We start from the raw sequence: 26,904 nt of genomic DNA, 5'->3' as shown, positions 1-26,904 counted from the left end.
GTGTGTTTGGCGGGGGGTATTATGCAGGGCTGGCGAAGGACCGGAGGAGGACTACATGTCCCAGCAGCCAGATGGCTCCGGAGTCCTCCCCGGCTGCAGATCTAGCGGCGGAGATTGCGCGAGCGGGCATGGAGGAGGAGGAGGAGGAGGAGGCGCGGACCCGCGCGGCGGCGGCGGCGGAGGCGGAGGCATTGCCCTGAAGGGTCGAAGCCGCGGGAAAACCCCCGGGGAGAGCCGCCGTGGCGCAGTCGGCCAATGCGGGTGAGGGGCGGCGGCGGCGGAACCGGGGCATCGGGGGGTCCCGCTGGGGAGGCGGGGGGGGCGGACCACCCGCCCCTTTGTCTGGGCTTTGCTCAGCCCGGCTGTGCGGTCGCAGCCCTCGGAAGGATGCAGAAGCAAGCAAGGGGGGCGGCCGAGCGAGCCCCCTTTGTCTTCCGCCGCGGGGAGAGCTGGGGGGCGCTCTGGGGACCCCAGCTCGGAGCTGCGAGTCTGCCTTTCGGTGCAGGGGATCCTCCGGCCGACGCGCGGGCTTTGGGACGCCCCTCCAGGTCGCGAACGGCCGAAGTTGCTCTTAGAGAAGTTGGCGGGGCGGCCGGTCCTTAGCCGGAACCCGCCAGATGCGCGAGGAGTGGCGAGCAGGTGGGAGAAAGCGGGCCAGGCGGGGCCGTCCCTGCCCGCCTCGTTCCGGTATCCTAAGGGGGAGGCTCGAGATCGGTGGGTCAACTTGGCGTTTAATCCGTTGGATTTGCTCTGCTTGCCAGGATTCCCCCGTGAATGCAAACCCGTTTTGAAGTGGTGGGGGTGATGGGGACCCTCGGTTGACACGGGGGAATAAATGCAGCCCTGGTGCCATTTTTAGACAGGATCGCTGTACCATCTGTGGTCTGCCCTCCCTTCTTGTTTTAGACAAATGAAATGTGCTTTGAATGCCATTAAATGTCCCCAGTGGTGAACTGAGCTGTAGGTTTCTCAACTTCTGAAATGGATAAATTAAATCAAAGCCAGGGCCTTAGTGGCATCTGTTTGCGCTTCTGAATACACTCATTCAAGGGGATGCTTCATTTTTGCTTTAAACCTGTGTCAAGCCAGCTTCCATATCTTGCATCATTGTGTTCAAACAAGCCACGGTTTAGCATAGAAGCACACTGTATTTGTTCCACTGAATGACGAAATGTTAGGGCATTGCTCTTTCTTAACACATTTCTAAATCTTTAGCTGTTAGGAATCTTCAGCATTAAAAAAAGCAACTTTATGGAAATATTAAAGTTATTTAACAAAGTTGGTTCAAATGTACGAATTAATCCAATGTAATATTATAGGATCATTTTTTGTTGTTTATTCGTTCAGTCGCTTCCGACTCATTGTGACTTCATGGACCAGCCCACGCCAGAGCTTCCTGTCAGTCATCAACACCCCCAGCTCCCCATCTATCCATCATTATCCATCCTGCCCTTGGTCGGCCCCTCTTCCTTTTGCCCTCCACTCTCCCTAGCATCAGCATCTTCTCCAGGGTGTCCTGTCTTCTCATTATGTGGCCAAAGTATTTCAGTTTTACCTTTAATATCATTCCCTCAAGTGAGCAGTCTGGCTTGATTTCCTGGAGGATGGACTGGTTTGATCTTCTTGCAGTCCAAGGCACTCTCAGAATTTTCCTCCAACACCACAGTTCAAAAGCATCGATCTTCCTTCTCTCAGCCTTCCTTATGGTCCAGCTCTTGCAGCCATATGTTACTCCGGGGAACACCATTGCTTTAACTATGCAGACCTTTGTTGTCAGTGTGATGTCTCTGCTCTTAACTATTTTATCGAGATTTGTCATTGCTCTTCTCCCAAGGATTAAGCGTCTTCTGATTTCCTGACTGCAGTCAGCATCTGCAGTAATCTTTGCACCTAGGAATACAAAGTCTTTCACTGTTTCTACATTTTCTCCCTCAATTTGCCAGTTATCAATCAAGCTGGTTGCCATAATCTTGGTTTTTTTGAGGTTTAGCTGCAAGCCAGCTTTTGCACTTTCTTCTTTCACCTTCATCATAAGGCTCCTCAGTTCCTCTTCACTTTCAGCCATCAAAGTGGTATCATCTGGATATCTGAGATTGTTAATGTTTCTTCCATCAATTTTAACTCCAGCCTTGGATTCCTCAAGCCCAGCACGTTGCATGATGTATTAGCGTTGCCAAAACAGAACAGGCCTCCAACTTAAGCTACACAAGTCACTTTCATAAAAGGGGGTGTTGGCAATGGGCTTAATTGCTTTTAGAAACCTTTTTGAAGGACTTACGACCACCTCCAGGAACATTTTGAGCACCAGAATTCCCACTGAGAACAAAAAAACAGAAGACAGCTTCTCCCTCAGCTGTTTTTGGTAAAAGGTAAAGGTAAAGGTTTCCCTTGACGTAAAGTCCAGTCGAATCCGACTCTAGGGGGCGGTGCTCATCTCCGTTTCTAAGCCTTGGAGCCGGCGTTGTCATAGACACTTCCGGGTCATGTGGCCAGCATGACGACACGGAACGCCGTTACCTTCCCGCCGAAGCGGTACCTATTGATCTACTCACATTTGCATGTTTTCGAACTGCTAGGTGAGCAGGAGCTGGGACGAGCAACGGGAGCTCACCCCGCCGTGCGGTTTCGAACCGCCGACCTTCCGATCGACAGCTCAGCGGTGACAGCCACCGCGTCCCTGTTTTTGGTACTTATCTGCAAATGATTATCCGTGTCTGAAATAAAATAGCCCCTTCAGAGTATCCAATGATCTAGAACAGTGTTTCTCAACCTTGGCAACTTCAAGATGTGTGGACTTCACCTCCCAGAAATCCTGGCTGGGGAATTCTGGGAGTTGAAGTCTACACATCTTAAAGTTGCCAAGGTTGAGAAACACTGTTTTTTTAATCTGTTCAGTCATGTCTGATTCTTGGAGACTGCCTGGAGAAGTCCCTGCAGTTTTCCAGAAGTGGTTTGCCATTGCCTCCTTCCTAGGGCTGAGAGAGAGGGGCTGGCCCAAGGTCACCCAGCTGGCTTCATGCCTAATTTGGGACTAGAACTCACAGCCTCCCAGTTTCTAGCCTGGTGCCTTAACCACTAGACCAAACTGTCTCTCATAAACATTTAGACCCCCCCTTAAAAACCATACTGTGTTTGTATTTGCTTTGCGGAGTGATATATTGTGTATATGGGAGCCATTCTTGCTTATGTGTAGTTAAGCTTCTGTTGTACATTTTGCCACTGTTGTGTATCCTCCAAGATTAAGTTCACAATCACATATCTTTGGTGCTATATCTTTCTCCCTATGCGGGGCAAAGTTTATCCTCACAGCTGTGAGCATGTATCTCAGTAAGTTCTGATGTTTCTTGTTAACATATTCTGGAATTATACCAAATCAAAATGTGATTTCATTTCAAAGTTAATTTCTAAAATTCTCAGATGGTACTACATATATCTCTTTCCAATATTTCTGAGGTTTTTTTACATGTGCCCCACATGTGGTAAAATGTCCCCTGTGTTTCATGGCATTTCCAACATTTGTTGCTGTATGATTTATCTATCTTTCAGATTATTGATGGAGTTATGTACCATCGGTAAAACATTTTATACCAATTTTCTTTTGGATTATAACTTGGAGTGAATTTTATGGATTTGGTCCATAGTTCTTCCCCTTGTTGTGTTGTGACTGTTTCTTTAAAGTTCCACATCCATTTTATCATGCAATTTTTAATTTATTCCATCTCCATGTCATATCTGAGTAAGAGTTTATATATGTGCCCTAACAGATGGTGTTGATTTTATATACGCATTTCAAATCCTGTCATTAATGTCCCTCCCTCATTCTTAAGATCAGATTCTAGCCTTCCAGCAATTTGTAAGTACATCATCTATGGTGTATTCCAGCCTTTTGAGTAATTCTTACTCTGTCTTTAATCTATTCATGGAACCATATCTGCATACTAATTCCATTTTTTCTTACTATAATTATCTCCAGCATGGAAAGCATTTGAAGGAAAGGTTAACAGTGAGATTCTTGGGCTTGTTATTTTTCCTGATGGAATTCTATGCTTTTACCAAACTGTCTGATAATATGTCTTTTTAGGTTTTTGTTCTCTTTTGTGTCTCTGTACCATAAATATCTGTGGAGTCCATTGGTTGGGTCTGCTTCTTCAGATATTTACATTCTACTAATCGGGAATGTTCTCTACTCTGTTAACCACCAGAAGCAACTTGCTTTATGATAGAATTTAAAATTTGGAAGAGGAAGACCCCTTCTGTCTTTTGAATCTTGTAAATTTTTAAATTAACTCTGGTCTTTTCCCACTCCAGGTAAATTTACTTTCTTCTCATTCTTGTAAGGTTTTCTCTGAGATGGGAATTAGCACCATTTGAAACAAGTAATTTATCTTGGACAATGGGTTCATTTTGATAATTGCAATTGATGCTAACCAAGATAGCTTTTCTACACCTTTTGAGAAGTCTTTTGATTTCTTGCCATAATTTGGCATAATTGTTTTGATATATTTCTTGATTACTGTATTAGCTGTCAAATGCAGACCAAAGTATTTCACTGAGCAGGTTATCTGACAGCTAGATTCTTCCTGCAAGAGATAAACTTCTTCTCGCATTAAGTATCCTGTAATTATTTTGCGGTTTTAGGCATTTATTTTGTACCCAGAGGATTCTCCAAAACTATGAATCCATTTCATTCAACTGTTTTATTGCCCTTTGTGGTTCTGTGATGGTGAAAACTACATCATCTGCACAACATTTATGCTTATTTTCCTCTCCACGGATATTAAGACCTGATAATTTGTTTATCACCTCAGACCTTTTCTGCCAATATTTCTAGAACAATGATGAATTATAAAGCAGAGAGTGGAGATCCTTGCCTTGTGCTTTACTTATTTGAAAATTTGTGGAGAGTGCTCCATTAGCTGTAATTTTTGCTGCTTGCCGTTGATATATGATTTTCACTCAAGCTTTGGACTCTTCCCTGGGATTCATTTTATTCAGTCCAGCCAGCGGGAATGTCTTCATTGTCAAATTGTCAAAGGCCTTTTCTGCATCCAGAAAAGGGGAGCATTTTCTGTATTCTTTTTGTGACCTCCTTTAATTTTCCCTTCTTCTGTTTAGAGAAGAAAAAGTGAGGGCCACATCGCCATCTGAATTGTCCCCCGCTTCCAGGTGGGCAAAAGCTGAAGATGAATCATGTAGAAAGAAATGTCCATCAAATATTAGAGGCCCATTCAAAATTGCCTTCAGTGTGAGGGCAGCGTTAATGCCAGGAAGGAACTATTCCTTATCAACATCCACATAACACACCTAAGCTGGTTATAGAATTAACCCAGTTTCTGGACTTGTACCTTGCATTGAATTATTGAGCTGTAAACTAACTGAAAGTTTAACAATGCTTGCCATTTTGTGTGGTAAGCTGCCTGCTAGATCTTTAACTAACCTGATTAAATTTCAGATGAATAGAACCACCGGCATTCCCTGTTGACAGCTGAGCATAAAGAGTGAGGGTCAGTTTAATTGTGCTTTGAGTGAATTTAATGCAAACATGCTCCCCGTCTTTTTTTTTTTGACTCTGAAAAAAGAAATCTGCAAATTGCAACATGGAGAAAAGTTAGAGCTTCTCATATTATTTTATTTGTTTTATTAAAATGATTTACACGGCCGCCTGTCTTGCAAGTGCGTCTTTGGGTGACTAACAGTGTATTAAAACAATTTAAAACAGCAGCAACCACAGTATTAGCAGAGAATAAAAAAGCCTACCATGGTCACTGAGGATGAGCAAACAACAAAACATAAATATAGAATATAGGTTCCTTAAATGGTTTGCTGTGTTTTCTTTCCTAATGTGAAAGGTGAAAGGTCCCCTGTGCAAGCACCGAGTCATGCCTGACCCTTTGGGGGGATGCCACTTTTGTGACGTTTTCTTGGCAGACTATAGATTATTTATTATGTCTGAGCACCATGTTAAGCTATTACATAGTTTGAGCTTGGTGGGATGGGCACTGATTGTTTACATCAGCCTTTCTCAACCTTTTGACCCTGGAGGAGCCCTTGAAATATTTTTCAGGCCTCGGGGAACCGCTGCACATTCAGGCCCAGAAGTTGCAAAATTATTACATTTGTTTCACGGGTAGGCCTGTATAGACGCATTAACCATATTCTTAAACTGAAAATAAAGAATGAAACTTGTTTAATGTGAAGCTGCCTGGATTTGAAATAATTTTTTAAATAAATCATGATCTCCCAGGGAACCCCTAGTGACCTCTCACGGAACCCGAGGGTGCCACGGAACCCTGGTTGAGAAACCCTGGTACGTAGAGCTGGAAAGAGAATGGCTGCTGGGCATGTTTGCTTCACTTCTTGGCCAGTTGTGGAGACTGGTTTCCACTTTCTCCTCTGGCCCTCCTGGGTCTGGCTGAAAGAGTTGCATCTGCCAGGGACTGACCCAGGAAGAGGGGTTTGGAGGGAAAGGGAGGCTGAATCCCGGTTCTTTCTTCTTTCAGAGGCTGGTGTCGTTTAAAGATGTGGCTGTGTACTTCACCGAGGGCCAGGGGGCCCTTCTGGATCCAACCCAGAGAGCTTTATACAAAGAGGTCATGGTGGAGAATTACGAAAATGTGGCCTCCTTAGGTACGAGTCTTCCTTCCTCCTTTGAGCTAAACAGATGCAAAGGGCTGTGATCAATCTGTGCTTCTCCCTTGTATTTTCAGGACAGTGATTTTTAATTTGATTTTCTGTCAAGGGTTTCCTGTTCCGAAGCCTAATCTCATCTCTCGTCTGGAACGGGGAGAAGAACCCTGGTTGCTGGATTCTCAAGGTGTGGATGAAAACAGCTCAGGTGAGGGATGGGGAGATCCCAGCTGGTAGATGAAGCCACGGAGTCTCTCTTCTTTTGCCTGGATGTTTTATTTGAACAGATACTTACAAGTGCAACCAAGTAGTCCTCCTGTGTTTAATCTTTTCTTCTTAGAGACAAGATGTCAAAAAGTTCTCTCTCTTTGCTTTCTAAGTATATCTGGGGGGACATCTTGTAAAATCTCAATTATTGTACCTCCAAGCTTTAAAGGAATGCCACGTCTTTTTAATGACACTATTACATCCTTTGTCTTTAAATATATAAAAATAATGAGCACGCTACATGGTAAGATGCTTCCACATGCAGTCCATGGGTTATTCTATAGATGTCTTGAATTTGTATTGATTCATCTTTGTTTAGATCCAGATACTACTTGTTTGAGTAGGTGTTCCATTTCTCTTTCTAAGTCATCTCTCCCCAGATCTTCTGGTTTCCCTCTGACTTTGGTTTCAGCACAATTCTGTTCTTTGTAATTGAGCCTCCATCTTCTTTATTTCTGACTTTTGTCTTCCAAGGATAATTTTTGGATTATGTTTAGTATGTTTATCGTGCCGTTCTAACTTAGTTGCTATCATAGCATATTTATCACTGGAATCAGCCTTAAAAGAATTTCCTTTAACTGAAAACCAGTTTGACTTCTATACTGTTGTTGAATCAACTTAATCATGTTCTCTTCTGAATGTTTACATTTTAAATCAAGTTTTTTTGAAACTTACTCAATTCACATGTAAATAAATCTCTAACTGGTGATAGAACAACAGAGGAACTCCCTTCTGTTGTTACTGGTCTTCTCTCCTTGTTAGCAAATCGTCTTTATTCTGCCTCCTGTTACTCATGTTTAACAAATGAGAATTTTATCCTTAAAGAAATGCATTTTCGTCAAACATATTCAGGAAAGGATATTATGATGTTAAGAGTAAGATGAATTAAATGACATAAATTCCTCTAAAATCATATGCAGTGCAATTTTTATTTTATTTATTTATTTATTTTATTGATTGATTGATTTCTATAGCTGCCCATCTCAGCAAGTGACTCTGGGAGGCTTACAACAATAAATATAAAGAAACAATACAAAGGAAGTGCTTAAAACATCACAAGTTTTATAATAAGGTCTTAATAAAACACATATTTAGGTTATTCAGCCTTAGAATAATATCCAGTTCTGTATGTTGGAACCAATTGTGATAGTGTCAATTGAGAATAAATACAGGATGAAAAGGTGAGTGAAAGGTCCCCTGTGCAAGCACCGAGTCATGTCTGACCCTTTGGACGGATGCCACTTTCGCGACGTTTCCTTGGCAGACTATAGGGGTTGGTTTGCCACTGCCTTCCCCAGAAATACAGGATAGTCCAAACAAATTGAAAAATAAATATAAACATTAAAATGCAGAAAATCAGTAAGATTAAAATTAGTCCAAATGTATAAAAATCAAGTAAATCCAAGTAGATCCACAATAGAAATTCTGTTAGTTGAAGCAGTATTTAAATTCATTTCATTAATAGCCCCCAATTGATTGATTGATTATGTGCCATCAAGTCTGTGTTGACCCGTAGCAACTACATAGATAGATTTTCTCAATGAAATGGCCCCAAATAATGATTCCTTATTCAGGAGCTCCCTCTTATGGTAACAAGTATAATATCTTCAGAGAATTAGAGCGGACAAAATTAACTTGTGATGCTGGAAAAATGGAGCTAGACACAACATAATTCATACGTAAAATGAGCTCAAATGAAACTAGCTGAATAATTCTACGCTCAATCACTATCAAGCCAGGCAGTCAGGTACAGCATGCAAATATACATTAAACATATACAATATGGAGTCCTTGGTGCTCTCTGAGCCTTGTTGTTTTCTTGCAGACGTTTCATTGCCAGGCTAGGCAACATCTTCAGTGCAAAGAGGGAGGGGGCCTTGCTCTCAGTTTATATAGCGTGGCTTGCCCTGCTTGTGTTGGTGGGGGTGTTGTTCTCTCCTTGGGAGTTCCTTGATTGGGCTGTTGTTTGCTGCTTGGTTGATTGCCTGAGTTGATAGTTCCTTGGTTAGGGTGTCTTGTGCTGTTTGATGGTTCACCTGGTGTTAATTCTAGTGTTGATTTTTGCAAATCTGGGTATTGATTGCTGGCAAGGGAATGTACTGGTCTTTTGGCTTTTCTATTGTCTCTTTTGAATGGCATGTAAATGTTGTTTACCGATTGGTACCATGTACAATATTTAAATACAGAATATAAAACATCAGTATCAGTTTGGCTGTTGCTGTCCTATAGATAAGCGAATGCTCATTCAGGAAGCCTCAAAAATCTGTCATTCCTCAGCAGCTGACACTTACAAGCATCCATAGCCATATTCCTCTTGAATATATATGTTTAATCGGCTTCTAGTTTCCCTTCTATTCTCAAGATTTGCTTTTTCTTTCCCAGGGGGGTTGAGAAAAAAGAATTCCTGTCGAAAGTGTGGAAAATGCTTTGTTCAGAAATCGGATCTTGCTATACATCGACTACTTCACAAGGGGGAGAAGCCTTTTAAATGCCTGGAATGTGCAAAATTCTTTGTTCACCACTCAGAACTTGTGAAACACCAGCGTGTCCATACAGGAGAGAGACCCTTTAAATGCTTTGAGTGCGGAAAGTGTTTTTCACGGCAGTCTGTCCTCGTGAACCATCACCGGATCCACACAGGAGAAAAACCTTATCAGTGCCTGGAGTGTGTGAAATGTTTTACTCAGAGATCACAACTCATCCGACACCGAAGGGTCCACACAGGAGAGAAACCGTATAAGTGTCTGGAGTGTGGGAAATGTTTTGCCCGTCACTCGGTTCTTATCAATCACCAGAGGGTCCACACCGGAGAAAAACCGTACAAATGCTTACAGTGTGCCAGATGTTTTGCACGTCAGTCGGTCCTCGTGAGCCATCAAAGAGTCCACACTGGAGAGAAACCCTATAAATGTCAGGAGTGTGGCAAGCGGTTTGCTCATCAGTCAAACCTTGTCAATCATCAGAGAATTCACACCGGGGAGAAACCTTACAAATGCTTGAAATGTGGAAAAAGTTTTGCCCAACAATCAGATCTTGTGAAACACAGGAGAATTCACACAGGGGAGAGACCTTACAAGTGCCCAGAATGTGGGAAGTCTTTTGCTATCCATTCAGATGTTGTGAATCACCAGAGAGTCCATACAGGGGAGAAGCCCCATAAATGCCTGGAATGTGGGAAGTGTTTTGCTCAGCGTTCGGCTCTCGTGAGTCATCAAAGAGTCCACACGGGAGAAAAGCCGTACAAGTGCCTGGAGTGTAAGAAATGTTTTGCTCAGCTGTCCAATCTTGTGAAACACCAGCGAATCCATACAGGAGAGAAACCCTATAAATGCTTAGAGTGTGGGAAATGCTTTAGACGGCGTTCCCACCTTCATGTACACCACCGGGTTCATTCTAGGAGTCAGATCCTATGACTGACTACCTGAAGTGAGACAATGGCTTTGAAGAGTGGTGGCATGTTATTCAGTATGCAGTGGCTGACTCAAATGGAATACATTCTGGATAATTCACGTTTAGTAAGAAAGCAAAAAGGTTCTTGAAAGGAATGCTTAATTGATGCCGATGGAGGAAGACAGAGATAATGATAACAGAAGTAATATTGAAGACAGATGTAGTACTATGGGAAAGACTGTCTTCTGGGTTTTAATGACAGCTGCATGTGGGAGAAATTGGTTCAGTTGTCCATGTTATTCCTCTCACAATGATTTGGGTTAATCGGTTTGTCCATGGTTTATCCTTCATCATAAGGAAATAACAAACTGCCAAACGTTTTAAAACAGCAGCAAATCCAGCAACAGTGAAGTGTGTAAATGTTCTTCTGTGGGTGCTACTGAACTGGTGCTTTCTACAGCTGTGTTTTTTTTCCCTGGTGCTGGCAACCAACTTTTTTTTTGGGGGGGGGGAGGAGTCTTTCTAAGAAGGAAACAGTGGTTGGCATGGAAGGGTAGTGGGGGCCCTTCCAAATCACTGCCTTGTTGCTCTAAAGATATTGCTGATTGCTAGTCTAGAAATGATAGTGGTAAAATTAATGCTGTATTCTACCCTGTAACCTTCTGATGTGATAAGACTACAACTCCCAGGATGCCCCAGTTAGCATGCCCCAAAATTCTAGGGGTAGCATTCCAGCACACCTGAAAAAGTGCTTTCTTGGGGACTCCTTAAAGCAGTGTTTTTCAAACTTGGCAACTTTAAGATGTGTGGACTTCAACTCCCAGAATTCCCTAGTCAGCATGCTGGCTGAGGAATTCTGGGAGTTGAAGTCCACACTTCCTAAAGTTACCAAGTTTGAAAAACACTGCTTTAGAGCCTCCCTGAATATCTGGCTCGAGAAAGAAGCAACAGAGGAGGTTGCCGTGTTGAATTCAGTGCAGGACTGTGGGACAGGCCTGCATGTTGAACCCCCTTTTAGCAGAATGAGCAGGAAGATTCTCAAATGGCGCAGAGTGGTCTTGCGGCCTTTGAACTAAGCAAATTAAGTACCCAGTTCCTTTAGGAATAAATTCCCTCAGGAAAAATCTGTTGCAGCCTTCACTGGGGCTGGAGCTGAAGCAAGGAGTGAAACCTGCCCAAAGGTACCGGTGGGGTCGGTGGTTCAACCATGCGAGGCCCCATGTTATTTTTATAGTGGCTCATGCCTCTGTCCATCTGACTGTCTACCTATGCATGAACAGGATAATTTGCTGAAAGCAGAACAGAGCAGGACCAAATCTTGAGTGTAGGGAGAAGCTAGCTGTCAGCCTTCCCAGGTAGACCAGGCAGGAAACACGACCAGATGAGCTAATTTTACTTTATTGTAAGGCTACATCAACAGAATCTTGCAATTCCGATAGTACAAATCTCCCACCATCTCTTTTACAGCCTGATAAACTAGGGAGGGCCCTTTCTGAGTTCCTTTCTCTCCCCGTTATGCAGCTTTGGGCTCTGCCCTCTCTTATCTGATCATTCCCTAGGCAGCATCTCTTCCCCCCATCTCCCAAGGGCATTCCCACATACCGTTACACTAGCAAAAGAAAGACCTGGTTCAAAAATGGGCTGGATCTGGCCCAGGGTGGTGGAGAAATAAAATCCAGGGGAAACCGCCCCCCCCAGTGTGTCCCCATGGGACATTCCTTCTTGATGTCCACTATGGTTTTCTCGTATTTCTTCAAAAGGTGAGAAACTGCCATTGCCTTCCCAGCGCATTAACTATCTTCAGTTCTTTTGCACTTGCGTTAGCTCAAATGGCTGCACAAAGACTTAAGTTTGCTGACTTCCTTCTCGTTTGTACCCTCCGGGCCAAGTGGGTATTACCCAACCCATCTGCAGAGCACAAGGCTGGGGAAGGCTAGTCTTCCCTGACTGGAGACGTCAGACCCGTGTTTTAAACAGGACCCTCTCCCAGTGCCAGCGTTGAATCTGGAGTGTTGGCACGGAAAAAGGTTTCTTCCTGGTGAGAGGCTCCCGCTGAATTAAATGGGAAAGAGCTCCACATTGCACAACACTTCTGTCCAAACCAGTGAAATTTGTATCTTGGCACTGATAAAATAATCTTAAATAATCTTAAAAGCATTGTTGATGTTTTTCATGAAGAAGGGAAAGTGTTAATCGGTTGTTTCTCCAGTAGAGTCTTTGGAAGTTTTGTATTGATGAATAGTTTCTGATATGTGTATTATTCTGTGAATAAGTGTTGCATAAAGTGACAAACCTCATACAGTAATGTTTCGGTACAGTGAGGACCAAAAACCTTGCAGTCAAATGAAGAAAAAGTGAGTTGTTGGAGAGCTGAGATAATTCCTTGGGCGTTGACAACAAGTCATGGTATAATTTAGCACAGTGTTTCTCAGACTTGGCAACTTTAAGACACGGGGACTTCAACTCCCAGAATCCCCAGCCAGCAAGCTTGGCAACTTTAAGACACGGGGTCTTCAACTCCCAGAATCCCCAGCCAGCAAGCTTGGCAACTTTAAGACACGGGGACTTCAACTCCCAAAATCCCCAGCCAGCAAGCTTGGCAACTTTAAGACACGGGGACTTCAACTCCCAGAATCCCCAGCCAGCAAGCTTGGCAACTTTAAGACACGTGGACTTCAACTCCCAGAATCCCCAGCCAGCAAGCTTGGCAACTTTAAGACACGGGGACTTCAACTCCCAGAATCCCCAGCCAGCAAGCTTGGCAACTTTAAGACACGGGGACTTCAACTCCCAGAATCCCCAGCCAGCAAGCTTGGCAACTTTAAGACACGGGGACTTCAACTCCCAGAATCCCCAGCCAGCAAACTTGGCAACTTTAAGACACGGGGACTTCAACTCCCAGAATCCCCAGTCAGCAAGCTTGGCAACTTTAAGACACGGGGACTTCAACTCCCAGAATCCCCAGCCAGCAAGCTTGGCAACTTTAAGACACGGGGACTTCAACTCCCAGAATCCCCAGCCAGCAAGCTTGGCAACTTTAAGACACGGGGACTTCAGCTCCCAGAATCCCCAGCCAGCAAGCTTGGCAACTTTAAGACACGGGGACTTCAACTCCCAGAATCCCCAGCCAGCATGCTTGGCAACTTTAAGACACGGGGACTTCAACTCCCAGAATCCCCAGCCAGCATGCTTGGCAACTTTAAGACACGGGGACTTCAGCTCCCAGAATCCCCAGCCAGCAAGCTTGGCAACTTTAAGACACGGGGACTTCAACTCCCAGAATCCCCAGCCAGCAAGCTTGGCAACTTTAAGACATGTGGACTTCAACTCCCAGGATTCCCCATCCCAGAATTCTGGTCGTTGAAGTCCACATGTCTTAAAGTTGCCAAATTTGAGAAACACTGCTTTAGCACTTGCATCATGAAATGAAGTTGGCATTAGATTTTGAATAGCGTTTTTTAAACGATGTAACTGCACGAGGCTGACTTCTGGATTACATGTACAACATTCTATTGTAAATCAGGTTGTGTCATAATCTGATTTACGGTGGAATCCTATACAGTACATGTAACTCAGAAGTAAGTCCCATCTGGTTTACTTCAACCTACTCTGTAGGATGACAGCCTCAAATAGGATGAATTAATTGTCAGATGAATAGAACAAGGAGCCGGCTTGGTGTAATGGTTGAGGCATCAGGCTAGAAACTGGGAGGCTGTGAGTTCTAGTCCTGCCTCAGGCATGAAAGCCGGCTGGGTTATTTTGGGCCAGCCCCCCTCTCTCAGCTCAGGGAAGGAAGTGGCAAATCACTTCTGAAAAATATCTTCAAGAAAAGTGCATGGATGATTCAAAGTCGCGAAAACAAAAAAATATATATATAAAAAGAATGGACAGTTATTAGTATTTACATTCCATAGATTATATACAATAAAAGAAAATGACTGAATATTTTGGATGATAAAATGAATTACATAAATCCAGAATCATTTGAAAGACATTTTATTTATTTAAATTTTTATCCTGCCGTTATTATTTTTATATGTAACTCAAAGTGGTGACATACCTAATACTCCTTCCTCCTATTTTCCCCACAACAGCAACCCTGTGAGGTGGTTGGGCTGAGAGGGAGTGACTGGCCTAAGGTCACCCAGTCGGCTTTCATGCCTGAGGCGGGACTAGAACTCTCCTACCACGCCTGATTGGCTCTTGGGCTGAGAGAGAATGACTGGGCCAAGGTCACCCAGCCGGCTTTCAGGCCTGAGGCGGGACTAGAACTCTCCTACCACGCCTGATTGGCTCTTGGGCTGAGAGAGAGGGACTGGGCCAAGGTCACCCAGCCGGCTTTCAGGCCTGAGGTGGGACTAGAACTCACAGTCTCCTGGATTCTAGCCTGGAGCCTTAACCACTAGACCAGACTGGCTCTCAACATTGCAGGAATTTCCCTGTATGTTTTCAGTTTAGGGATTACACTATCAACAACTTTGCTGGGTAAAGAAGAAAAAGGAAGACTGAGATGTTTCATCCCACTTTTGAGATGAAATGGGGACTCTTCTAAGGAAGTGCAATGAATATTAGGAACAGCAACAAATATCCATTAGCTCCCAAAACACAAAATAATGATGTTATTCACTGGGCCACTGAAGTTGATGGGACTACATTAAATTAATTAATTCAATTTCAACCCAATATTTTATAACAAAAATTTCCCATGTTGGACACACATGATAACATATTTAGAACAAAACATTTCCAGATTAGAATAAAAATCAAGCAGGATACTAAAAATGAGAGAGCTATCTGAAAGTTCAGGAAAGCTGGATTTAAAAGCAGGATGTATTTGAGTACTTTAATTCAGTAAGGACAGATAGAATTGGTGAACTGAAAGATAGGAATTAATGTCTCCTCTGAGATGAGCTAGCTTTTTAGTGACTATATAGACCAGTGTCTTTCAAACTTGGCAACTTTAAGATATATGGACTTCAACTTCCAGAATTCCCTGGCTCGTATGCTGGCCAGGGAATTCTGGGAGATGAAGTCCACACATCTTAAAGTTGCCAAGTTTGAAAAACACTGATATAGACAATTCCATGCTGTTTTTTTTTTTTTTAAAAGCTGTGATTTGCCATTGCTTTCTTCTTAAGTACTATTTTGACTCCCCAGTTGAGTGAATCACTCTAGGATCTCCTGGTGGCCTGCCATCCAAGTCCAAACCTGGCTTGGCTGTTTTGAGATCAACCAAAGTCAGTTAGGAAAAACTACTTTTTACAGGAAGATCCAGAGTAGGTGAAAAGTTGGCAAATGAATCTGGTTATTATTGGGACTTCCCAGAATTCTAGTAGTCTCAACCCCTGAGACCTCTTCTGATTCTCTGCACTGCAAAACAGCTTTGGGTCTGATCCTCCTTGAGTAATACTCCCACAATGCAACTTTGAGAGTCATCCCACCCCCAATCCAGCCAGTCTTCCTGTGAGAGAGGAGGTGCGTTTCTGGTAACTTTGGAGGCACTTTTTTTGCTGAATTTGCTCACTTTTGGTTAACGGGCAAAGCAAATGGACTGCAGCAAGCAATCCTCCTGTGATCTGGCACAGAACCCCTGCTGTGTCTTTTTCTCGTGCATTGCTGGGTTCACACAGTGCCAGAGGACCCACCAAAATGGAGCTAGTTTCCTGGCTGAAAGACTTCGTGTCCCGCCCTGTGTTTGGCAGCTTTTATGACTCATGCTACTCGGGGTCTTACCATCCCCAACTGGGGTGGAGATCATGGCTTCCATACCCATCATCTTTTAGGCGTGCACAGGAAGCTTTGATTTTTTAGCATACATGCAGTATTTCTTACTAGATGCCTTACGTTTCCCACACATAACCTGAATCTGAAAATACTCGGGGCTAGTTTTAAGGCTGTGTAATTAAATATTAAATTGAGGGATGGGACAGGAAGAAAGGATGAATATCTGTAAAAACATTTGCTGGATTTCTCCAAGTTTTAATTGGAATCGTTCTGATCTGAGAAGTTTTTGTGCTGCTCAATTCTATAAACTGTGTCTAAATAAATTTTTTAATTTTTTTCACATTGGTAATTTATAAAGCAGTTCTTGTCGTCAGTTAAATGTACATACATACATACATACATATAAAACAATTTTGCTGCCCAGTTTCATTTTCCTTCGTTTTACACAGGTACCTGCTTTTAATTTAACTAGGCCTGTTATAATTCTATAATTTCATTTGTACAGAAATCACAAAAGACGTAATGTAACAACTACCATCACCACCATCACCACCACTAAATAAACCATTTCATTTATAATGCATAAGCTCCAATGCATTTGTTAGAAAATGTAAATGTGCCAAAGAAATTGTGGCTGGGCCAATTTGAAATTATGGAAGTTAAAAGTTCAGTTTATCCATGGAGGGTAACCGATGGCACACTTTCACAAACGTAAGTACCGCTGGGGGCGGGGATGCACTCTTATTAGCCTGTGCTTCAGACACTCCCTTGTATGAAAAATATAACTGTAGAGGCATGATGCCTAAGCTGAGCCTCCATGTTCAGGAACAGTATACCTGAATACTTGCTATAGAAATAAAACGTAGTGGAGGGGGGGTACTTTCCTTCACCTTTACGCCTTACATTTTGGTCTCCAAAGCCGGGTGGCTACAGATCTGCTGGGACCCTTTGCCTTATCCAGCATGGCGCTGAATGTGTCCTTAGGAACAATTCCAGATGGGTGCAGGCAAAACGGATGCCTGGGTTGGATGCAGAATGAGGAACAAAGTTTCAACTAGTGCAGTGTTTCTCAGCCTCAGGCCCGTTCAGAGGGGTGGACTTCAACTCCCAGAATTCCCTCACCCAGCATGGCTGGGGGAATTCTGGGAGTTGAAGTCCACCCCTCTGAACGGGCCTGAAGCTGAGAAACACTGAGTCGTGAAAGGAAAGGAAGACTACGAGTCCCAGAAGCGCCTCCGTTCCATTCGGGAGGGAAGCAAATTGGACCACAAATCCCAGCGGCCATTGGGCTTCCTGATTCCAGGTTCGAGACGCTGGATTGGCCGAGGGGTGGCCGACGTGATGGAATTGTCAAAAGTATGGAGGCGGCGGAGGCGCCAGGGCAGGTAAGGAAGCGCATGAGCGGGCTTCGTGGGCGGGGGAGCCTCTGTCGTTCTTCGTACTTTTGGAGGGGTGCAAAAACTTTGCATTGCGGAGCTGCGGCGGGAAGAAGAAAGAGATGCTTCCAGGATTCCTGCTTTGCGACGGGTCGGTCATGAGAATTCGCAAAGTTCTTGCGACCGGGGAAAAGGAATGGGAAGGGGATCTTTTTGGGGAGTGTGTAAAGGGCTTTCCCCACCCCGTGCCTTTCAGATGTGTTGGGTTGCCTCAGTTCCCTCACCTGGCTGCTTCGTGGTGATGATGGGGTTTGTAGTCCCATGCATTTGGCAGGTGGCCAATGGGAGAGGTGGTTAACGTAGGCTAGGCAGCGTTTCAGAATTATGGAGGGAGAGATGAGACTAAGAATTACGAAGTTACCTAAATTCAGCCTCTGTCCACAAAGGGACCGTTCAGCCTCAGTGAGTCCTGCAAAAATTAAAAAAACAACAATACAATGTTCTATTTAATCTTTGGGTTGCTCCTCGTCTTTCATGCAATCTGTTATTCCTATTTTAGGTGGTACCCAGCAGGCAGCTTTTGTGTCAGAGGCTGGGTGCTCTGGAAAATACTGTTTTTGAAACAGGAAACAGCTGCCTCAGTTCTTGAAGTCACAAGAGAGGATTACCTATTTAATTTGTTTGTGTTGTTACATTTTTAGTGCCTGGGGTGGGGGAAAATGCTTGCCACTGGTGACAACTTGATGGCCTTTGGATACCGAGCATCCAGGCTGGGGTGAAGGTGTGTTTTTGCTTGGGCAGTAAAATGCCTGAGTTGGACTTCCCTTGAGAATGAGGAATGACAGACAAAAAACAGACATAAACTACTCCAGCTCTTTAATTTCTTGGCCTTGAAGCCTGCATATGTTGCATAGTTGAAACAACGGAGCCACTAACAACTGAATCCTGCATATGTCCCCACAGAGGTAAATAAGCATAGCTATGGCTGGCTGGGGAGTTCTGGGAGTTGAAGTCCACACATCTGAAAGTTGCCAGGGCTGAGAAACACTGATATAGAGGCCTGAGATCTAGATGGTATGATAACTTTCTCGAGTGGTGAAGCTGGCTGGGATAATGGAATTTGACTTCAGTCCACTGACCACAATTCCTGAGACTTGCCTGAAAGTGAGAAAGGTGGCTTCCTTTTCATGAAATGGACAGAAATGCTCTTCAGTAATTGAGCAACCTGCAGGCTGATGGACCATCTCCCAGAGTTCTTCAGCTAGCATGGATGATGCTGAGAATTCTGGGAGTTGAAGTCCACGCAGCTGGGGAAGACTTGAGCAATGTTATTTAGCTGGGAGACTTCAGGAAATGGACTGTTTTTGAACACAGCATTGAAATCTACTTAGAGTCTGCAATGTACATCAAGTCAGGAATGGATAAGAGATAGATTGGGATTTATTACAATATTGCTGAGTGATTTGACATAGATTGGAAGGATCTCTGCCTTCCAGTTAGTGCAGCTTTTTGTACAGGGTTACTGTTTTTCAGTAGCTCCATAAATGAGATTTCTGTTCCTGTTTTTCTGTTTTTGGTTTTCTGTTTTCTGTTTTCTGTTTTCTGTCAGAGTTTTGTGAGAAAATCCAATCTCTGTCCCCATCAAATATTGTGCCACGCTGCAGGTATGGTATGGAGCACTCGGCCTGGAATTTTAGTTTTTGAAAGCGTAAATTGCTTATAACCTAAGGATACCTACCCATGTAAATAAGGTCTTGATTGGTGAATCATCTTGCTTTCTACTGATGATCATGAGACTATTTTAATTTGATACATGGCTTCATAGGTTGCACTAGAGTTCCACTGGTTAGATATGCAGCCATATAAATGTGATAGATAGATAAATGACTTTAAAAAAATATTTAAAAAAATTATTTAAAATCTAAATAAATTTCTAGCTAGCTAGCTAGCTAAATATACATATTTACACTATATATATAAATATTGTATACACACACACACACACAGTATGCAGATTGGTTAAGAATGCTATCTTTCTTGCAGAGTTCAGTGACATTTGAAGATGTGGCTGTGTACTTCACAGAGGACCAGGGGGTTCTGCTGGATCCAGAACAGAGAGCTTTGTACGAAGATGTCATGGTGGAGAATTATGGGATCGTGACCTCTTTGGGTAAGGGGCTTGATGTCCCATTTTGCCAGAGATGAAAGGCTGATAGGTACTCTCTATGGCCCGTTAGGCTCATAAATAGTGAGACTAGAGAATGTTTTCTATAGTCCCATAGAGTTCTTCAACAAGGGAGGTCTTCATTAACCTTCTAGGCAACCTTAAGATGTGTGGACTTCCTGCTGACAGGGGAATTCTGGGAGTTGAGGTCCACACACCTTAAGGTTGCCAAGGTTGAGAAACACTGTTCTAGGATGTTACAAAGAAAGCTTGAGCCAGTATAGTTACGTGGCTATGTGTCAGAAAGCTGTCCTTTAGTTTTATTTTTCACGCACTCACTTTTGTCCTTTATTTAGCCTTTACTGTACATATGGTGCCGCTGAATGCATAGCCTTTCCCATTCGTAGAAAAAAACATGGAAATTGAATTGTCTTTTTAAAATAAATTTACACATTTTAGATATTATTATCAGAAGATGCTTTTTTTGTAAAGTTCTTCTTGGTTTCGCGCCAGAACTTTCCTTTGTAAGGCAAAGTTGTAAACATAAACCTTATGAACCTTTCAGACTTGCCCCTTTTTCAGGTTTGTCCTTTATTTATTTCCAAGAAAATACGGTCACTGTAAGTGTTGCGTAGTGGGAGATGGGTTGGATTGACACTGGGGTGACCAGGCTTCAAGTCACCACTTGACAAGGGGCTCACAGGGACTTGAATGAGCCACTCTCAGTCAGCACCACCTCACCCGTTGGATTGTTGCGGTAGATTGTGGATTTTTGTGGTGGGGATATAATTATAGCATTTCAAACTTCCAGAGGGTTATAAATGGTGGACTATAAATATAATACAATGGTAAGACATGGAACTGATGTATTGGTTTGCGCCACTGTTTCTCAACCTCAGTCACTGTAAGTTGTGTGGACTTCAACTCCCAGAATTCCCTAGCCTTGCTAGCTGGGGAATTCTGGGAGTTGAAGTCAACACGTTTTACATTGGCTGAGGTTGAGAAACACTGGTTTACACTGAGATTCAGGATCAAGTGTATGGCAAAGGCTGCAAAGTTTTTCAAAACTTTTAAAGCTTTATTATAGTTTGCAGGAGGCAAGTCTGAAAGGCACTCAGGAGGAGGAAAGGATCAGGCAAAGGTGGAGGCCACTTTCTATTTTTTCAGTCTCCTCCTTCAGTTGAAATCTTGTTCCTTGATGGCAAGATCGGTTGCATTTCTAATTCAAACGCATTTCAGCTGATTCCTAGGAAACTGGGCCTAGGATCATAGCGATGGCCAACCTCTTTGGGATTTCTGCTACGATTTATCTTGAGGTTGTATCTTTTTTTATTGCCACGTTTTGCTCCTGCACGGGGTGGCTTCCAGGAATGGTCAAAAATGTCAAGATGGCGGCCGCCACGGTGCCATCGAAGCTCCGCCTGCTTCTTAGCAGCATCTAAGCTCTGTAGGCACACCTGCTCCTGCGCGTCACAACTGACCATTGCTCTGCTGATCACCTTTTTCCGTATCTCCTGGCCTTCAGGTTTCCTCACCCTCAAGCCTGCCCTGATCTCTCAGATAGAACGTGGGGAAGAGCCGTGGCTGCCAGAAGCCCCTCAAGTGGCCGATGCGGAGATCTCCAACACCAGTGCAGGTGAAGGGTTTGCAATCAGACAGCTCTCCCCAGCACATTCTGCTCTTAGAAATGTCTGGAATGCACCTTGCCCCTTTTTTTTAATGATAACTTTATTGGAGTTTACAAATGCAAAGATAAAAGACTAATACAAACTAAGAAAATGTAGAAAAGAAAAGAAAAAGAAGTGCAGAAAGACAGAAAAAAAGAAAAAAAAAGATATATAAAAGATGACCTCCCGCTCGCTCTAGACAAGTATAAACAATTTCAGTAAGACCTTCTCTAGTTAAAAAAAAGGAAAAAAAATGATCTCTTCTTCCCATATCTCGTCCCTTCTCAATAATCAAAGTATAAAAAAATCATTTAATTCTAATTAGCAAAGGTCTGTTCTTAAAGCCTTGCCGTACAGACCTGGTGAAAAGAAAAAAGTCCTACTAATAACTGCCAGAAATCACAACATACATATTTTGACCCTGATCAGATAGATTAACTTTGTAGAGCTACTGTTTACTTTTAAGAAGCATGATCCTTAACCCTGTCAATGTCCCCCACGTTCATTTCTTATCATGTCTTTGTATCCTTGCAGGAACAGCCACAATAATTTCTGTTTGTCAACAGCTTCGTTGGTTTAAAACACTCCTTTTGTAAATCCAACATGTAGTCTTTCCAAGTCACTCTTCTGTTTTGTTATTTGTATGTTCCCTTTGATTATTAAGTTGTTGTTGTTTATTCGTTCAGTCGCTTCCGACTCTTCGTGACTTCATGGACCAGCCCACGCTAGAGCTTCCTGTCGGTCGTCAACACCCCCAGCTCCCCCAGGGACGAGTCCGTCACCTCCAGAATATCATCCATCCACCTTGCCCTTGGTCGGCCCCTCTTCCTTCTGCCCTCCACTCTCCCTAGCATCAGCATCTTCTCCAGGGTGTCCTGTCTTCTCATTGTGTGGCCAAAGTATTTCAGTTTTGCCTTTAATATCCTTCCCTCAAGTGAGCAGTCTGGCTTGATTTCCTGGAGGATGGACTGGTTTGATCTTCTTGCAGTCCAAGGCGCTCTCAGCATTTTCCTCCAACACCACAGTTCAAAAGCATTGATCTTCCTTCGCTCAGCCTTCCTTATGGTCCAGCTCTCGCAGCCATATGTTACTACGGGGAACACCATTGCTTTAACTATGCGGACCTTTGTTGTCAGTGTGATGTGTCTGCTCTTAACTATTTTATCGAGATTTGTCATTGCTCTTCTCCCAAGGATTAAGCGTCTTCTGATTTCCTGACTGCAGTCAGCATCTGCAGTCATCTTCGTACCTAGAAATACAAAGTCTTTCACTGCTTCTACATTTTCTCCCTCTATTTGCCAGTTATCAATCAAGCTGGTTGCCATAATCTTGGTTTTTTTGAGGTTTAGCTGCAAACCAGCTTTTGCACTTTCTTCTTTCACCTTCATCATAAGGCTCCTCAGTTCCTCTTCACTTTCATTTGATTATTAAGGCATCAGCTAATTTCATTTGACTCTCCATTTTAACATCTTTTTCCATGTCATGCTCTGGCAGTTTTAAGTCCATTTTTCAAATCCACAGCATCTTTTTCCATGTTGCTTTTGCGATCCAGCTTCAAATCCACATCCAGGGCTGCCTCAGTCTCATCCGGTATCATCTGTTCTTCTTCTATAGCCTCTCTTAAATCCAGTTTTATAGTAGCAGATAATTTTAGGAGTAAATCCTGAGTGTATTGTTCCCAAACAGACTTAATTTGTTTTACAGTCAAATAATGCTGCTTCATTATGTTAATAAGAATCTTCCCCTTTAAATGCTATCTGGTTCCTTCTAGTTAACCTTCAAAGTCCACTCTTATCATATGATTATTTTTCAGTGCCAGAACTTTCCCACGAGGGGATTCTTACAATTAATCTCAGAGTCTTCAAATATGCCTTTATAAAATTTTAAACAGTCCATAAAAACTATTATTGCAAGTCCATCTGGCACTTTAACTACCCAAAATCAATTCTTAACTCCCTTTTGCTGTTTTCCAAAAGTCAAAATTTTTCTTTTTAATCCTTAAACTTACAGAAATCTTCTTTCATCAGGGATTGAAGGAAATTCTCCCGGTGTGCTGAAACTCGCCCTTTGGAAGGTTCCTAATTTTCAAAAAGGAGTTTAATAAGTAATTTCCACTGTTAGCTAAAAGAGGAAGTGAAAGCGAATCTAATGTCCATTTCAAGGCTCTGAACTGGCAAGATGTTCCTCGTCACTTCCAGAGTGCTCAACCCACTCTATTTATATGGCCTCCCATCTCAGAAATGCAACCCTGGGCAGCTGACAAGGCTGAAAAGATAGGACATAAATGCAATATATTAAAAAGCACATTAAAGTGTTTAGGCTAAATTAATTGGCAGTTTTCACATCTTGTCATGCAACGTCAGTGAAACCAGCACAGGCTTGGCTCAAGCTATTTGCCCTCTCGTCCAGCAGCATCTGGCATCTGTTTAAAGACGAAGTTCATCTTGCCATTGAAAAGGAGCAAATAGAGCTTGATTTGCAGTGAGGTGTTATGTTTTCGCTCTGCGTATATTTACAAACGGTTTCTACCGAGGGCAGTGCACGTTTATGGCTTTAAGATGTGTGGACTTCAACTCCCAGAATTCCCATACTGGCTGGGGAATTCTGGGAGTTGAAGCCGACACATCTGAAAGCTGCCAAAGTTGAAAAACACTGAGCTAGACTAAACATTATGGGTTCTCATGTTACTGATGGCCTTTCTAAGCTATTTGAAGCCTAGCAATGAACGTCGTATTTGTCTTTTATTCCAGCAGATGATGCTGTGGAAAACAGCGTGTGTCCTCCACTGTGCAACAAATACTGCAATGATGTGGACCAGAAAATCCTTGTGGGAAAGGAGTCCTTCCCGTGTGGGACCTGCGAGAACATTTTTGATTGCTGGTCAGGCCCTGGAATGCCACGGAGAACCCACATGGCAGAGAGACCTTATGAGTGCATGGAGTGTGGGGAACATGCTCAACAATCTTCCATCTTCATCGACCACTGGAAGATCCACACAGGAGAGGAGTCGTGTGAGTGCCTAGACTGTGGGGGGCATTTCCCGTGGTCCTCTGCCCTTGTCAACCACTATCAGGACCAGGTTGCAGATGGGCAGCACACGTGTCTGGAATGTGGGAAGTGTTTTGCTCATGAGTCGGGCCTTTCGAGCCACCAGAAGGTCCACCTCCAAGAGAAGCAACACAAATGCTTGCAGTGTGGGGAACATTTTGCTGACCACCCGGCCTTTGTGAGGCACCAGAGAGCTCACACTGGAAAGAAACACTACAAGTGCCTCCAGTGTGGGAAGTGTTTTGCGGACAGGTCCCACGTGGTGGCTCACCAGAGGATTCACAGGGGGATGAACCCGTACAAATGCTCAGAGTGTGGGGAGTGTTTTGACCAGCACTCGACCCTTGTGAGTCACTGGATGGTCCACACTGGAGAGCAGCCGTACGAGTGCCTGGCGTGTGGCAAATGTTTTCCTCGTCCCTCATCTCTCGTGAAACACTGTCGTGTCCACACAGCCGAGAAACCCTACACGTGTTTGGAGTGTGGGAAATTTTTTGCTCAGCGGTCAGGCCTGGTCAAACATCAGCGCATCCACACGGGAGAGAAGCCTTACGTGTGTTCGGAGTGTGGGAAATGTTTTGCGGACAGCTCCTCCCTCGCCAGGCACAAAAGGGTCCACACGGGAGAGAAACCCTACACGTGTTCCGAGTGTGGGAAATGCTTTTCAGACCGATCAAATGTCTTGGCCCACAAGAGAGTCCACACTGGAGAGAAGCCTTACAAATGTCTGGAGTGCGGGAAATGCTTTTCTCACCGGTCGCACATTGTGAAACACCAGAAGTTTCACATGAAAGAGAAAGTCTCAAAACACCAGCAGCCCCTGGGAATAACCACACGAGCGTCACCACATCCTAAAATGGTCAAGCGTGAGCTACTCTGAACCTTTCGAAGGACATTTATGTTTCCTCATCAGGGCTTTTCTGTCAATGACTCAAGACCAGGGACCCAAAATTACAGCTCTCTAAGACCTCTGGTGTAACTTCAACATGGATGACCCACCCATTGTTTTGCCTTTTGGAGGATTTGGGGAAAGTTTTTAAGGAGGGAAATGGATGTCTTAACCTTTGCAGAGGCTGTATGCTCTTGACTGAGACCTCTGATGTAATACCAGGCAGGAAATAAAATCAGGGCTGGATTTTCTGCAATCTAAAGTCATGATTAATTTCCATGGGAAAGTCCTTGGGTTTGATGAACAACTTTAGTCACTCAATGGTAAACTGGTTGCATTGAATTCATGACTCCCTGACCCCAAATTACAGGTAGTCCTCGCTTAGCGACTGCCTTGTTTAGCATCCATTTGCAGTTACGATGGTGATGAGAAAGTAACTTCAAGACCAATCCTCACATTTATGAATTTTCCAGGTCTGTAAAGCAAAGGAAAGCTGAGTAAGATCACAAGCACAGGTGTGGTTTCACTTAGTGACTGCTTCGCTTAACTGAGTTGCTGGTCCCAATTGTGGTCGCTAAATGAGGACTACCTGTAAATGCTAATAGAGGAATCTCTTGCTACTGGTAGTCTCCCTGTTATTCCCAGGCTACTCAGTGGATACCTAGCGAGTTTAGGTTGGACTGCAATCTTAATCATTTCTTGGCGGGTGACCACAAACAGCTTTGGTGCCAAGCCCCCTTGCTATGGAGCTCTGGGGTGCAACCGCCACCCACAGAAGGGAAGCACTGTTAGGTCGGTCTGCTCTAGGCGCCTGATGGATCCTGTGGGTTTTTGAACGGTTCTTGGGGAGCTCTCCGCAGATCAGGTGGGCAGTTCAGCCAAGAATCTAGTGTGTGTGTGTGTGTGTGTGTGTGTGTCATAAAGAGATAATACAAACTAATATGTAGTAAGAAAAAAGAAAGAGGAAGAGATCAAAGAAAAAGCAAAAAGTGCAAAAAATAAAGAATGAAAGAAAAAATAGAATAAAAATAGAAAAGAAAATACAAAGTAGGAGCTTCTGATTTTCGTTACAGCAGTTATAAGTACAATTGTAAGTTTATCTCTTACTCTGTGGTTACAACATGCCTCTCTTCTTTCTATAGTCCGTTCTATCTAATCATCAAAACCGTAATTCCAAAGTTGATTTTTTTCTGTTTCATGCAAAAAGTCCGTAAGGGATTTCCAGCCAGCAGTAAATGTAGACTTTGTCTTTCCTCTGATCAAAGAAGTCAGCTTGGCCATCTGAGCAAGTTCCATCATTTTCACCAACTGTTCCTCCATTGTGGGTAATGCTGGATCTTTCCACCTTTGTGCACACAATGATCTCGCTGCAGTTGTCATGTACAAGAACAAAATTCCGTGCCTTTTTTCCAGCAGTTTTCTGCACCAGTCCCAAAAGAAAAACTGGTTTCAGTTCTGTATTAATCTTTAAGAACTTCTGAATCAGTGCATGTGTTTGGATCCAAAATCTTCTAGTTTTTTTACAGATCCACCAAACATGATGAAACGTCCCTCCGCAGAGACTCCAGCTGTCCACTGGAACAAAGGGGCACCTGGGATGCTGGAGGGGCTGCTCTGGAGGGGTCCCCCCTCCACTGCTTGCAGACCCACTGCAGCCCCAAGGGGCTCCCAGAGATGCAGTGGCAGAGGAGAAGCCAAGCACAGGGAGACAAGTCTGACCACACTGGGAGAAGCTCATGGTTGGGCCTGTAC

The 26,904-nt window shown here is 43.6% G+C and overlaps 1 protein-coding gene across 1 annotated transcript; it reads left to right on the top strand.

Annotated features, from left to right (window-relative positions):
* Positions 1-255: 255 nt before the first annotated feature.
* LOC134489869 (zinc finger protein 569-like) lies at positions 256-25,408 on the top strand. The gene is made up of 11 exons (XM_063292742.1): positions 256-261; positions 377-714; positions 5,116-5,125; positions 6,501-6,627; positions 6,740-6,835; positions 9,277-10,293; positions 12,262-12,322; positions 17,312-17,393; positions 19,428-19,554; positions 21,074-21,184; positions 23,969-25,408. Exons 1-11 carry the CDS (start codon positions 256-258, stop codon positions 25,141-25,143), a joined length of 3,150 nt encoding a protein of 1,049 aa, XP_063148812.1. The 3' UTR covers positions 25,144-25,408.
* The last annotated feature ends 1,496 nt before the right edge of the window (positions 25,409-26,904 follow it).

The sequence above is a fragment of the Candoia aspera genome, chromosome 2 (genome assembly GCF_035149785.1).
Source record: "Candoia aspera isolate rCanAsp1 chromosome 2, rCanAsp1.hap2, whole genome shotgun sequence".
In the NCBI taxonomy this organism is placed as follows: domain Eukaryota; kingdom Metazoa; phylum Chordata; class Lepidosauria; order Squamata; family Boidae; genus Candoia; species Candoia aspera.
The sequence above is the reverse complement of the archived record's forward strand: the minus strand, read 5'-3'. Positions and strand labels throughout refer to the sequence as shown.

Bases quoted from the DNA above. Each gene is read 5' to 3' on its own strand.
- LOC134489869 (XM_063292742.1), top strand. The intron at 6,836-9,276 runs GTGAGGGATGGG...TTTCTTTCCCAG, and splicing joins TGTGGATGAAAACAGCTCAG to GGGGGTTGAGAAAAAAGAAT. The intron at 17,394-19,427 runs GTAAGGAAGCGC...TCTTTCTTGCAG, and splicing joins CGGCGGAGGCGCCAGGGCAG to AGTTCAGTGACATTTGAAGA.